Source organism: Astatotilapia calliptera, chromosome 7, assembly GCF_900246225.1.
Source record: "Astatotilapia calliptera chromosome 7, fAstCal1.2, whole genome shotgun sequence".
Classification (NCBI taxonomy): domain Eukaryota; kingdom Metazoa; phylum Chordata; class Actinopteri; order Cichliformes; family Cichlidae; genus Astatotilapia; species Astatotilapia calliptera.
In genome coordinates this window covers 52,800,668-52,814,959 of record NC_039308.1, presented here as the reverse complement: position 1 = coordinate 52,814,959, position 14,292 = coordinate 52,800,668, and the positions used below count along the sequence as shown (strand labels likewise).

General features: G+C 39.8%; 1 protein-coding gene across 1 annotated transcript; it reads left to right on the top strand.

Annotated features, from left to right (window-relative positions):
• The first annotated feature begins 212 nt into the window (after nt 1-212).
• LOC113026640 (uncharacterized) lies at nt 213-10,188 on the top strand. Its single transcript, XM_026175657.1, has 16 exons — nt 213-1,617; nt 2,286-2,337; nt 2,447-2,464; nt 2,553-2,615; nt 4,701-4,802; nt 5,511-5,582; nt 5,676-5,780; nt 5,889-5,960; nt 6,197-6,289; nt 6,738-6,824; nt 6,934-7,023; nt 7,692-7,730; nt 7,819-7,896; nt 7,998-8,072; nt 8,321-8,413; nt 10,151-10,188. Exons 1-16 carry the CDS (start codon nt 1,153-1,155, stop codon nt 10,186-10,188), a joined length of 1,542 nt encoding a protein of 513 aa, XP_026031442.1. The 5' UTR covers nt 213-1,152.
• Nucleotides 10,189-14,292: the final 4,104 nt, after the last annotated feature.

The window sequence follows — 14,292 nt, the reverse complement described above, 5'->3', positions numbered from 1 at the left end:
TGTTTATAAATCCTTTGGCTGAGCTTTCACTTTAACAGTTGCCTGGAGACGTGGTCACTTGAGGGTTACAAGCACCATGGCAGAGGAGTGAACCTGAGACACAGCAGTGCATATCTGAACCACAAAGCAGTTTCCAGCAGAACAAAGGAGGTGCTTTTTATTCATAAGAATGGAGAACCTGCAAGGCTTTCACTGGTTGTGCTCTGCATTAGTGTTTAGATGGGCTTACTTCACATTTAGCTTTGTTGCACCCAGAGAAACCCCACTGTCCAATTCATCAACCCGGGAGGCTTTTGAAAGGGAAATTAATTAGCTGGGTCAGACTGACCTGTGTCAAAGGAGACAAGGACTTACTCAGGAGTTCAGAAAGGGAAAAGAAGAATTAAAAAATGTCATAATTATATTCTTAAAAGCTCAGTTTTAATAATTTAATCTAAAAGTGCTGTCAAAGCGATTGATTGATTGCATGTTAGTTAGTCCAGTGTAAGAAATCATAGTTGCAAAGTTGAAAGGAAAAAACACTGTTCATGGAAAGCTTTTGTGAATGAGCTGGCTTTCATGCTTGGTACCTGTGAATAGCTGGTATGCCCTGTTTAAAGATACTGGCCACACATCTAGGGGTGGATGTGTTGGTCTTGCTCTGAAATTAGCAACAGAAGCTACAATGACCTCTTCCCCCCACCCCCGAAAAAGCAGCAAATCAAAAATCAATCAAAAAAAATGTAACATTGACTATTTACGAAACTTTCAATTTCGAAATTCATATTGCAATGAATAGAAAAAAACAAAACCCTTTCATAAAAAGGATATTCTGACACCCACACATGTACATCCGCACACTCGCAGACATTTGCTGAAAGCTCTCTGAAAGTTCTTTTGTAGATCCCAACAATGTGTCCCTTGTTCGAAGCTTATTTATTCCACTTCCATGTAATTTTGAGTAGGACAAGCTAGTGAAAATGCTGAGGAAAACAGGCACCAGAATGATGGGAAGCCCTATGCTGTCTGGAGGATGTGTCATTCTGGAAATATGTCCATTAGCTGCATTTAAATCATGCAAGCCTACAGATTTCAGCAGTCTTGCAGATGTTTGTTATTATGCAATGCATCACGTGTCTCTCTCTCTCGCTGTAGTTCCAGGCAGATTTTGACATGTTTATTCCTCTCCAACTGCTCTACTGTGGTTTCTCTCTGACGTGTCATCTGCTGGCAGGTGTTCAGAAATGTGCTGTATGTGCTTCTGAATTACACAGCCCGGATCACTGTGCAGCGAGGACCAAGGAACGGGGCACAAACATGAAAGAGGGAAGTGTTGTTTCTCCCATGTGGAAAGTGTTGCTGGTGGGGATGTGCGTGCTGCTGCTCCTGAGCACGGCAGGTTTAGTGTTTCTGCTGTTTCGGCAGAAAGAGTTGGCAGATGAGCTGTTTAGGCTGGAGTCCCAGATGCAGGAGCTGACAGAGAGCTGCAGGTTGCGGACGGGAATCCTGCCCATCGACCCCGGAGAGGCCCGAGAGTTCAGGAAGCTCCACCGCCGCAGGAGAAACCAGGAAGAAGATCCAATGCAAAGCGAAGATCAGAAGGATATGCTGATGCTCATGACATACTCTATGGTTCCTGTAAGACATCAGCATGCTTGGATGTTTCTGTAGGACTGTGAATACTAATGCTAAAAGTTGTTTACTCTATTATGACAAAAACTGAATTTTTTTATTTTTCCACAGTTTGGTGTCTTTAATACGATCACGTGAGGCATCTCCTTGCAATCTAAGAAATCCAGGAGTCTGTTGTAACCATTAACAAATTTCTAGTCTTGAGTGCTTCCTGGAAAAGTACTTTGTGCTGTGAAGAGTGACTGCTCCTCCCTCGGCTCCACTTTCTTCCACTACAAAACTGGCATTTCTTCAAAGCCGTGCTACTGTATATTTTGTGAGGGAGCCGGGGGCAGTATCATTGTTTTTATTAACAATTAATCTTCACTTTCAGTTTGTTTCATCTAAAGCCTAAAGATTAAAAGAACAGCAGACATTTAAGAAGTGAGAAAATTTTAGGGAATTTTAGTTGTTGTTGTTGTTATACTCTAACTGCTTCAGCTCTGTTAACGAGAATGATTCTTTTGCTGGATTTTGGGAATAAACACTGAACATGGCAAAAGATTAAAATATAGACCTTTAGAAAACACCCTGTCCTTTCTGTGTTAACAGGGCCTAACTCAAATGGCCCTATATGTGGTTAACTTACACCTAAATCAAAACTTTCCTCATGCCTGTCTTTTTCTTTATTTCAGGTCAAAGCCTTCACAGACATGTGCAGGAGCTCCAAAGGAATTTGTTTAACAGGTGCACATCATAAAAACATGCATCTCCACTGTTTTCATTTGCGTATTTACTGCCCATAGTTGTTGTTGTTGTTTTTTTTTAAATATGTGAATTGTTTTTTTCTTTCCAGGCCCACCTGGACCCCCAGGTAAAAACTGAAATTTAAATTTACTGAGTAAATTTACTCAAATTATGCTAAATTCCTACTGCATTACAAAGTGTTTTTGTTCTGTCAGGTAAACCTGGTTCACCTGGACCCCCAGGTCCACCGGGGCCAGAGGGGAGACGAGGTAGAAAAGGTGAGAACTTTTATATGTCTAAGAAATCTGAGAACCCATCTCCTCTCCCATTCAGCGAAAAGCTGTATGAAAACAACCAAATTTGCAGAACAGAAGCTTCTCGTGCATTTCAAACAGTCTTTCATTGTTCCTGCTGTGATTGCACAACACGAGCATCCCACTCACTGTCTGCAAGAAACTTGTATTTAGCTGCCACATAGCTGTTTACTGCAGTGGGATAAGTGTTTGCTGCACTGATTAGCACTGATTAGCCCAAATTATAGTATTTTTGTTGTTTTGAAACTGAAAATTGCAGTGTGGGCAATGTTTTTTTGTTTTTTTTTAACTTTCACTCATTCACTGTATCTTTTTACCAACTCTGCATGGCTTAAACTCTGAGATTAATCTGAGATTCTGAAGAAATTTAGGTTTTTGAACTAACATGAAGCTCTTGATGAATACTCAGGGAGCCTGACATTACCTTAAAAGACTGTTAACTGTTATTGGTTCCTTTTCCTTCCTTCAACTCTTCAGTCTTTTTGTGATGTGTTAAATTTATGCTAAGTAGGGCTAATCCTTACTTCTCTTTTCTAAACTGAGTAGCTTTTGTCATTTTTCAGGCCTGCTTCCAGAACAAAATAACTGGGTGTGCATCAAATGTTAATGAGGGTAATCTCTGCCCATACAGCTCACTAGGGCTACCTGAAAACCCCAGTGTTCTAATTTCCATCAAAAAACACACCTTTAATATGTCTTGTGTCCTGTTTCCCTTCACTCACTCCCAAACCAGTCATGGCAGAGGCTGCCACTCCCCGGTAGTAGTTTTTCTTTCCCACTGTCCCCAAGTGCTTGCTCATATCACCTGATTTTTGTGGCTTTTTCTCTGTTATTGTAGCATCTTTACCTTACAATATAAAGCACCTTTATTGTGGTCGTTGGTTGTTGTGGTTTAATACGATAAAAATAAAATGTAACTGAACTGAATACATTTGAGGCATCACAAGTCATTACTAAGGTTAAAACAGTCTTATATGAACAGTTAATAGGGTAGCCCACATCACAGCATTCCTTTTTCTTTTATTGTTTTTGTTACTTCTGTGCCAGACTTCTGTACTTACCTTACACCTTATAACAGGATGCAGCTGTTCTAAAACTCTGCAGCAAGAGTACTTACAGGGAGTAGAGAGAGGTGATATTTCTGTCATAATAAGGCCCTTTCATTTGTTTCCTGTTAAATCTAGAACCGAATTGCAGTCCTGCTTAATCACACTCTGACACATGTTATAGATCTCATGGTACCATATTCTGTAGATAGCACCAGAGGGCAGACTTACTTCTGATCCTCACATTTTCAGCATTTCAGTGGGAGGCAGAGCCTTCAGATATCATGCTGCTCTCATTTGAAACCAGCTCCCAGTTTGGGTTTGTGAGGCAGACACCATCTCTACTTTTAAGATTAGTTTTAAAACGGTCATTTTTGATAAAGCCTGTAGTTAGGGCTGAATCAGGTGACCCTGAACCATCACTTAGTTATGCTGCTGCGTCAGAGGAACCTCCCATGACGCATCGAGCACCTTTCCTCTACTCTTCTCTCTTTTACTCCACAGACTTCAAAGGGCCATGAACATTGCATGCCATTACCTCCCTGTGCTTTCAGCAGAGGTCTCTGGCTCTGGAGCTGAACATTTCTGACTCAGCCAACCTTCTTTGTTTTAATTGTCTCCTTGACCTATTTTCTCCTCTCTCCCTTTAACCCAACCAGTCAAGGCTGATGTGTGCTCTTCATAAGTGTGGCCCAGGCTGATCTTTCTTCATGTTAAAGTCACTCACCTCATATTTATGCATCCAGTGATATTTATGAAAGTGGCAATAACTGATAACAGCTTCTTTGGCTGGTAACATTCAAAATGAATATAGAATCAGAGCCCCCACCCACCCACCACGTGAAGTCTTAGCCTTACAGTGTAAAAATACTCTGAGATGACTTATGTTTTGACTTTTCACTATATAAATATAATTGGGTTAATATTAAAGAGTCTATATTAGCAGTATTGTTAATTTGGTCTGTTCTGCACATCATATTTTTAATAATCTGTGTACATAAAGGTCTTCCTGGTCCACCTGGTCCACCCTGCTCCACCTGTTGTTCCAGTGACATGAAAAACAAGATTACTGAAGGAAGTAGTCGTCAAATTTACGCATGGAGAGGTAGGAATAATGCCACAATGAGCCAGTGGACCAAGGACCGCAAACATGATATGAGAAGCTGTGTGATTATTAAAAAAACAGTGTTGGCTGACCTGAAGAGTGTTCAGTTGCTTTTGTTCACTCTATATTCGATTTCAGTAGTAGTTAAAAATCACTTGTTTATCCACTATGATATTAAGCAGTGTAACATTCACAGTTCTAGTTGTTTTACCACAAAGTAAAATCTTTTCACGTCTCTCCTCACAAATCAGACTGGTCAAAGGCATGATTAATGCCGAGATTTTAAAAGCACAGAAGCCATTCTCCTACAGAAACAAGATTTAAGACTGTTATTTAGATTTTAATTTAAACTCTTTGATTGTCTGGATTTGTCTCTATTTTATTTAGTCTCTTAGTTTCAGTCATGTTGATCTTAAAGATAAGTTCCCAACACACTGGTCATAGAGGTGTCCATTAGCCTGATCGACAACTGTTCATCCATTCATCCATCTTCTGATTGTTTAGAGTTAGAGTCAGAGTCAGGGTGATCACTGATGATGACTTAGACCTCACAGGGTTAAAATTAATAGCTAATAAAACAACACAGAAAACAACAAGTTGCAAAGTATATATGTATGTCTGTATGGGTGGATGTTATGGATGGTGTGTGCTTCGTAACTGCTCTGAGATAAGGGTAGCAATTTATGTCTCTTTTTTTCTTCTTCACAGAATCACCGACACCACGTCCAGCTGATAACACAACTAATGTTTTGAATGTTAGTGGCACAAATATAAAATTAGGTTAGTTACCACTCTGAGCGATAAGAAGTCTTGTTTGGCAGACTAATATTTGACTAAGAAAAAGCATCAAACTCAACATCTTTTATTTCCTAGATTTTGGTTCTTTTTATCCAAACCACAGTCAAGACGCCTTCAACAATACCAAAGAAGAAAATGTCACAGAGGTCCCAGCAGGTGAGAGGTCCCAATCATCAGCAGGTGAGAAGTGCTGAACTTCAACAACAGTCAGCGCAGCCACGATCATTTGTTTTTTGTGTCACAACTGAAAATGCTGCAGAATTGTAAATGTCCTCTTTTTCCCTCCAGGCCTGCTGAGTGTAGCCTTAGACAACAACAGCGACTCCTTCAGAAATGTTACTGTTACTACAGTGGAAAGTGGTAAGAAAATGTCTGCTGTGCTTGCTATCAGTATTGCCACATCACTTCAGAACACAAATAAAAATGGTTGAATAATTGCATTTCCCACTCAGTTAAACCTTAAATGCGATCTTTTGTGCTTATTTCCATTTTGGCTCAAAAGGATTTGAAACTTTGGCCACATATACAGTATAATAGTGTATCTGGATTCATTTAAAAACATTTATGGTTATGCTGATCATGTTTCTTTTCTGCAGACTGGATATCACCTCACCCAGATTACCAAAGTGACAACCTGACTGAAATCGACCCAGAAAATGTTACAGAAGCACCAATGAATTTATTAGCAGGTTAATATTGGTACTCATTCATTGTACACACAAATCTTATTTCACACTATACTCATTGTACTGGATTTCCTCTTTGATTCCACGGTGTTACCAACACCAGGTGAGCCGCATGATGCTGGAAAAGCTCTCTCTGATGAAACTTTAGACACATATTTGAAAGCTGGTAAGAAACCATTTGAGTGTCAGAGTGTCTCTGCTAAGATATTTAAGAGACGGCTGAATGTTTTAGAACTGACGTTAACAAATTCATTTATATTTCTGCAAACGATACATTTACGATCACCTAATAACTGGAGACACAAAAACTGGTGAATTATGTGATTTTAAATTACACACGATATGACATAAAGATCGCTTGCTGTTTGTAATAAACCAGCAAGTTTCTTCTACAATTATGATAAATTGTGTGTCCAATCATCCAGTGACATCTTCTACGTTCCTTCTGCAGAATCACCAACAGCACATCCATCTGAAAACCTCATAGATGCTTTGAATGTCTCTGACTCTGAGAAACTGGACAATAAGACAGAATCAGGTAAATGATCAAAAAAACTAAATTTGAATATATGAAAAATGTATTTAAACCACACAGTTTAAACCCCCCCCCCCCCAAAAAAAACAACAACAAAAAAACCCCATTCTAGACCGTTCACCGTTTTATGAAGATTACAGCTACAGCACAGCAATTCTTAGAAACCCTGAAGTCATCACAGAGGCAGCAGGAAAATTAACAGGTATTAAACTCTAAAACATCCTCTTTCTGTCACTTTAGAAGTGCTTTCACTGTATAGACCCCAGTGATGCAGATCTAAACAGTGCTGCATTTAAGGGCAGCAGAACTGTCAGTGAACAACAGTAAAAACTGGTGTGTTTTAAAAATGCTCCTGTTGTGAGTGTACGGGCTCATACTTGGTTTGATTAGTTTTACTGGCTGCAGATACTTTATTCGTTCACAATCATTCACAAGCTGACGTTACAACTGACTAACAGACTGTGCACTAATATCTTTTAAATGTCTTTGAATACTTACCTTAGTTATATAGTATTATATTATCACTTCATATTTTTAATCCATACTTATTTTACTTCATTTGCTTTCAGATTGTTTTTTAACACTTGTTTTTAATCCTAATGTGATCATACTGTATTCTATGTTATTGAGCTCTATTTATTTAAGCAACTTAATCATGTCTGCAGTGTTTAACTTGATTTTAACTTCTATGCAAAAAGATTTTTCCAATTTTGGGATTAAAATAAACTGCAAATTAAATTTTTCCTAAGAATGAAAAACTGTTTAAAATACTTGCAGCAGAGTATGAAGTTGAGCTCCAAATTGAAGCAATTAACTATTCGAATATATAATTTTTCTAATGTGTGGACCAACTTCTCTTTCTTACTGAAGAATCACCAACAGATGGTCCAGCTGCAAACACCAGAGGAGGTATGAACATTTGTAACCCTTCTGACACAAAAATCCAACACAAAAAATTCACCAGGACTGATTAATGACAACATTTTAATTCCTCTAGACACAAAACCATTTATGAACAACTTTAATGATGCCAACACTGAAAATGTTACAAATGGACCAGTACAATTATTACCAGGTAATAAACCTTGTGCTTTGAGTTATTAACTGCATGTCCTCCTCTTGTTGTGCTTGGTATGCAAAGAAGACGTGTTGAACTTTGTTGTCTTCTTTTCACAGCTCCACCTGATGCAGATTTAAACAGTGACTCCTCTAATGGCAGCGAGACCTTCATTAAAGCAACTCTGAAAACTGGTAAATTCAAGCTGTTTAAAGTTCAGTGCTGTTTTATGTTTCTGTAGTAAATGTTTTGGGGTGGTAAGAGCTTTATCTCTTAAACATCATTAATTATGAAAATATATAGTTTAGGCTTTTTATTTTTTTTTATCTCATGAACAGTGAGATTTAACCAGGAGTGAGAAACCAATTTTTATATATTACTTGTATACAAATCTAATGTGTGCAGCAGAAATTGTAGTTACATCTTGTGTTTCTTCCTGAAGAATCACCAACAGCGTATCCTCTTCAGAAAGCCACCACAGATGCTTTGAATGTCTCTGAATCTGAGAAACATCTGAGCATGAAAGTGAAAACTGGTAAATCAACCAAGACTGCAAAAGTCTTGAGCCAGCTCAAGACTTTTGCACAGTGCTGTATGAAAATAGGATCATAACCAGGAACTGTTCTTTAGAAATAGGTGGAGAAACTACTTGCTTTGGGTATCACTACAGAAGGTGACACTAGTTTAAAAGAGAGAGACAACAACAAGTTTACAGCTTTCCTTTGTTGCAACTAAAAGCATTCTACAGAACTTCATTAATATTTATGTGTAACACCCATCCCACGTTCTATTGAGAGGGGCCCTGGGTTCCTGTTGTTACTTTCCTATTGATACTCCCTTTTTAATCAGAATCAGAATACTTTATTGATCCCTGGGGGGAATTATTTTTTGTTACAGTGCTCCATTTTAAACCAACATTAAGACAAGACAGACAATACGCTAACTAAGAATAGTACAATATATACATATACATACATACATAAGTCACTTATAAATAAATATTTGGAAAAGAAACATGTGTAGCTGTAGCAGCAAACAGTGTGTTAAGTGGATGCGTTGTACAGGGAGATGGCCACAGGCAGGAATGATTTCCTGTGTCGTGCTTATGGTATTAAATATGCAATAAACTACACTATATGGAAATAAATCACACACAAGCAGGTCAATTATAAAGTTAACTCCACTTTAGTGAATGCTGAATTAACAACACAAAGGAAATAAGTAAAATCAATAAAGTTTGTTAAACAATGGTAAGGTATCTACCTCAACAGAAACAAAATAATCAAATAATATTGTGGGCCCTCACGCGCTCTCACCAACACACACACCACACACCTCAAGTGCTACAGTCTTTCTGCTAGCAAACCCCTCGTTGCAGGCCTGAGTCGTGGCTCGGGTGCGTTGGGACCTAAAACAATATGGTCGCTTCACTTGTTGCCAAGCAGTAAAAAATAAAAGCACGTGCAAACAACAGTACTCACACCTCCAGGCAGTTCAAGGGGATAGCGGGGAAACTGGGTCACGGCTACCAGCAGGCCATGGCAGCAGCACTCACAGTCGTCCTTTCCACGTGCTCCCACGTGAACACATAACTTCAGCACACCAGCAGAAGGGGCCTCTCTGACACGCCAGCAAGACGTCCGTCTCCTCCTACTGAATCACACAACCCCGCTAAATGCCAGTTCACACGCGTTAACATTCAATCTTAGCATTAGCTTAATAAATAAAAACAGAGCAGAACAAGAGCTTAGCGAATATGCTAGGCTACGCTAGCGGCTAGTCGCGGTTAGCCTGTTTTACACAATAACATTGGGTTCAAGTGTCAGACAAAATTCACATTTACCTCACAGTAGGGTACAACAGTTCTCGACTCCAGTTAACTATCCGTCAACCCGAAAATGCGTGTCGCCCTTCTATGAACTCTGCGTTCACTCGACACTGTTCAGCTCTCGTCTCTCTCGCTTCCTGCAGAGTGCACACGGCTCCCCACTTACTCCCACCCCTCTACCTGAGACTACTTCAGGGTTCACTGGAGCTGTAGTACATATCAATACCATATCAAAAATAATGACATAAACCTCAAAATACAAATAAAAAGGTTGTGCATTTAACTGACACACATCACATACTTTGCAGGCATTTGTATACATTCTTGAACACATTAAACATTTGCAATTAACTATCAATATTAATGAACAAATTTAAATAATGAGCTACTTATACAGCCAGGGCTACATATGCTAAACCTTTACTTACTCTCTGTAATTCCCAGGTGCTTGGGGAATACTCTCATTTGAGGGAGGATCTTGAAACCTGCTGAAGTCCTGAGCCTGCTAGCCAAACTTTTGGACATGAAAAACAGCAGCAGTGAAACCAAGAGCTGGGTCCTCATGGCCATGACCAAACTCTGCAAAGGTGGTGCTGATGCTTCTGTAACTCAGGAGGTTTCTGAGACATACAGCAGCTCCTTGGATACAGTGCTGAGACAAAGGGCGCATGAGTTGCAGTACCTCAGCCAAGACCCTGAACTAAGAGCCAGGGTGGTTGCCACGAGGTGCCAAACCAGAGACTCTGGAGGTAACGTGTTTTAACTTGTTTGCAGTGAGCAGAGAACCCGGCCACATTAATAACATTTAAATATTAACTCTGTAGCTCTTTTCACAGTAAAAGCAGGTTAGTTGACGGTTGTGAAAACCTGCAAACACTTTATGGAAACACCCCTCAGGGTGCAAAATTGATTAGATTGATGACAGCCTTTACCGTAATCACATTATTCATTTTATGAGTAATCAAACCTGTAACATGTCTGGAGAAGTCTGAAGGGCGGAGCTCTCCAGAGAACTTCATTCAGTATCGGACTCACTTTCATTCATTTAGAGAGCAAGAAAACCAATCTCTCTTCTTTTGGCCAAGAATTTTATTTTAAACACATAAATTAGTAATTATATGTTTTTGTGTAGCTGAGCAAAGCACACAGAGCACTCAGGCGCAACGTCTTCAGTCCTGCGGCAATTTTGCGTGACTGTTTGATTGTTTTTAGGTGGATTCCTCGCTGTCATTTCTTGACAGATTTGTGTCAGAGGCGTTGGCTGCCGGCGCTGCTCCATACAAACCTCCCCACCAACGGCAGGAGGAATTAGATCAGTCAAAAGGTAAAATGTAGATAAATATCTTGGCAGCACATTCGGCATCTTGTTTGGATTTGTTCTGACTTTGTTGTCTATCTCAGCCTTGAGCCTGGAGCCCTATGGCCTTTCTCTGCCTATCAGCATGTCCTCCTGCAGCATCACTGACAGACAGTCTCCTACACTGTTGTCCATGAGCTCGGGTCTGTCAGGGGATAGCGCTGACCTCTCACACAAAAGGAGGGTATGTGGACACCACATGCATGCATTTGTTGGTGTAATCAAGTTCCTAGTTTTAGTGTTGAATTCACACTGAAGACTTGCTGTTTTGTTTCAGCTCTTCAGCTTTGAAGCTGGATGGCATAAAGAGGGTGTGGGGGAAGGAGGGCTATCTGGCCCAGAGAGAACCTGTAGAGAAGCTGCACAGGTTGAGGTTCCCAGTCCCATTCAGTCTCCGGCCGGCAGGGCGAAGGCGACAGTTTGCACAGCCAAACTCCAACTCAGACACCGACCCCAGAGCCTGAACAAGAGAAACAGCAGCTGGCTTCTTCGCTGTTTGTTGGCCTGGCTTCCCAAAGCTCTGTGTCTCTGGTGAGGTTATCAGTCCATATACCATATGTGCAAAGAGCAAGCATCAGCTTATGGTTCAGACTGTTCTGATTTTTATGTGGAGGATCACCGAAAACACTTAAGCCACAGGAGTTTTAGGGCATCAGGTCAGAGTTTAAACTGTCACCGGAGTCAGTTATGCTGTAAACAAGCTCATCACTTGTACATGTCATAATGTGCCTACTGACAGCACATTTAACATACAATTAAAATGAATATTTTTTTTGGCCTCGACAACTCAGTCTGTGCTTATCACCCAACTCACCAGATTTGCCTGCCTTTAATTCATTCATTCTTTTGAAGGGTCATCATTTTGAAATGAGGAGGAGATAAAGCATGCATCACCCACAAGGGCAGTGGGGTAGAACAGGAGTTCCTCTGATTCAAAAATAGCAGCACACTGAAAACATTGGAGTGTTGCCAAAGGAGATGATCTTTAAGGAGCATTTAAATCAGTGACGGTTTTTGATATTTATGGCCAGAGTTGTGGAACTTTATGATCGCACTTCATCCCTGAAGGTAGCCCTGAATAAATATGTGTTAATCTATTTTTACATTTTGGCAATTTCAACATAGAGGGCAACAAAGAGGACCGGATGAACACTCGTCTGTTTTTATTATCAAAATTAATGATGATGAACCAAACATTCTTCCATTTTGTGAGGCCCATTTAGCTACTCGGTGAGTCTAAGATGAGACAAAAGGTGTTGCTTTTTAGAACATATTCAATGATTGGCTGAACATTTTCTCGGGTGGTAGGATCTACTAATGCTATTAATTTAAGGATGTCAAACTCATTTACATCATAGACCACAATGCAGCCCGCACTTTGATTCTTAAGTGGGCAGATCTTTGAAATTACATGATAAATGCATAAAAAGTTCTAAGTAAGTTCTTCAAACTTATTAAAGTAGCAAATGTAATATAACTGAAAACGAATCAAAGTCTAAATGGGGCCTGGGGAAAACTGCTACAGTTCTTTTTACATAGTTGAACAAAAACATTTCCCCACAATGTCAACAGCTTCTTCTGACTTTTATTGATGTAATTTCAAACATTTAAGAAACCTGAATCTGAGCAGGTGCTCCAGCCAAGCATGACAGCAATTTCACACTTGCAGACACACGATCCAAAGGTAATCACAAACCCTACGTGGGTTTTGCTTTATTTCTCAGTCGTTTCTAGCCTGCACACGGAGGCAGGATGCGAGACATTTCTGTGAGAGATCAAGAGGAGGAGGAGGCTTAAACAGTCGGGATAATTAAATTCTCCTCTCCCTGTCCATCTAGTGGTCTGTCAGCCACGCTCGGCAAGCTTTTCTGGAATTGTTATCCCTCAATAAGATAAGCTGAGAGCACATAGTGTGTTGGTGTAGAACAACGTGGCACATCTTCTTTAAGAAATAAAATGAATGTGATGTGAAGCCCTAAAAATCTCTGTGTGGCTAAATAAAGGGACGGGGTCTTCATTAATGATCCCCATTGTTTCCCACATCTAAAACATAACAGCCAAAGTGTCTACTTGTCAAAATGTCTTCATATTAAGATCCCCTCTTCTATATCTGGCTGCTGTATCTATGGGAATAGAATCAAATCCCTTAATTACCATGTCAGTGGCATGTCAGTGCACGGTAATTACTTAATTCCGTCGATATGACTGAAAAGGCACAGAAATGACTATAAGCACTTGGAAAGTAATGAGCTTACTTTGGGAAATGCATTGTTTGTATCCAATAGTTTTTTGACTTAAACAGATTACCTACAAAGTAAAGAAAGCCATTCGCATGGCTATTTACATTCAATTTCAAATCAGCTTTTAAAATCAATACTTAATTCGAAGAGCTCTAGACCTGGGGAAGTATTAAGAAAAGTCTTTTGCAATAATCTCCTGTGCAAATGTAGGAACATGCTTCTTCTGTTCTGCTCGTTCATAGTAAAGTAGCACCATAAGTGGGTCAAAACAGGTCTTATTTGCAAGACCTCCGACTTCTGACTCGACACTCTCCCTTTTTATGGCAAGCTTTTATCTATCATCATTATCAGGGAAGAAAGTGGAATGGCATGAAATTATTGAGGGTCAGAGATGGTCAAACAGATGGAAGGCAGCAAGACTTCCACTTAAACTGTCTTCTTAATGCCACAGAATGTCACTCCTCCTCCGCTGTGTCTCTCGCTCCTTTTTTGTTTTTTATTTGCTGGTGACCTTGTGCTAGCCCCCTTAAAAGTTAAACAAGCTCGCTTTCAAAGTTTGATATTTGGTAACATTTAAATTTGTTCTAGGTCACATCAAAGGTTGTTCTTTGTGGAACTGGAAATAATAGGACCGTGCAGCACAAATTGCCTCATTTACTGAGCTAGGACCAGTAACCACTTCAATTTGCATTTTTCATGGGGCAATGTGCCTGAGTCGACCTTTACCTCTTGGCTCAAGATAAGTCAAACACTCTCATTATACTGATGGGGATACTGTAGCTCCCTGGAGCATATGAAAATCTACATCTATGGTACAGTAACATGGCATAATTAGGTGTCTCTATGGTTTTTCTTTACACTTCCTATGTATAACCTTTCAGTATGAATCACAGAGAAACAGCACTCACTGTTGTCCTCAAGGTTTTTCCTCAATTATCAAACACTTTTCTAACAATCTGGATGCAAAAAGTATTCTCTGCAACAGAAAC

Coding starts and splice junctions, on each gene's coding strand:
- LOC113026640 (XM_026175657.1), top strand. CDS start 1,153: ATGTTTATTCCTCTCCAACTGCTCTACTGTGGTTTCTCTCTGACGTGT. Junction 1,618..2,285: donor TGACATACTCTATGGTTCCT/GTAAGACATCAG, acceptor TCTTTATTTCAG/GTCAAAGCCTTCACAGACAT. Junction 5,961..6,196: donor TGTTACTACAGTGGAAAGTG/GTAAGAAAATGT, acceptor TCTTTTCTGCAG/ACTGGATATCACCTCACCCA.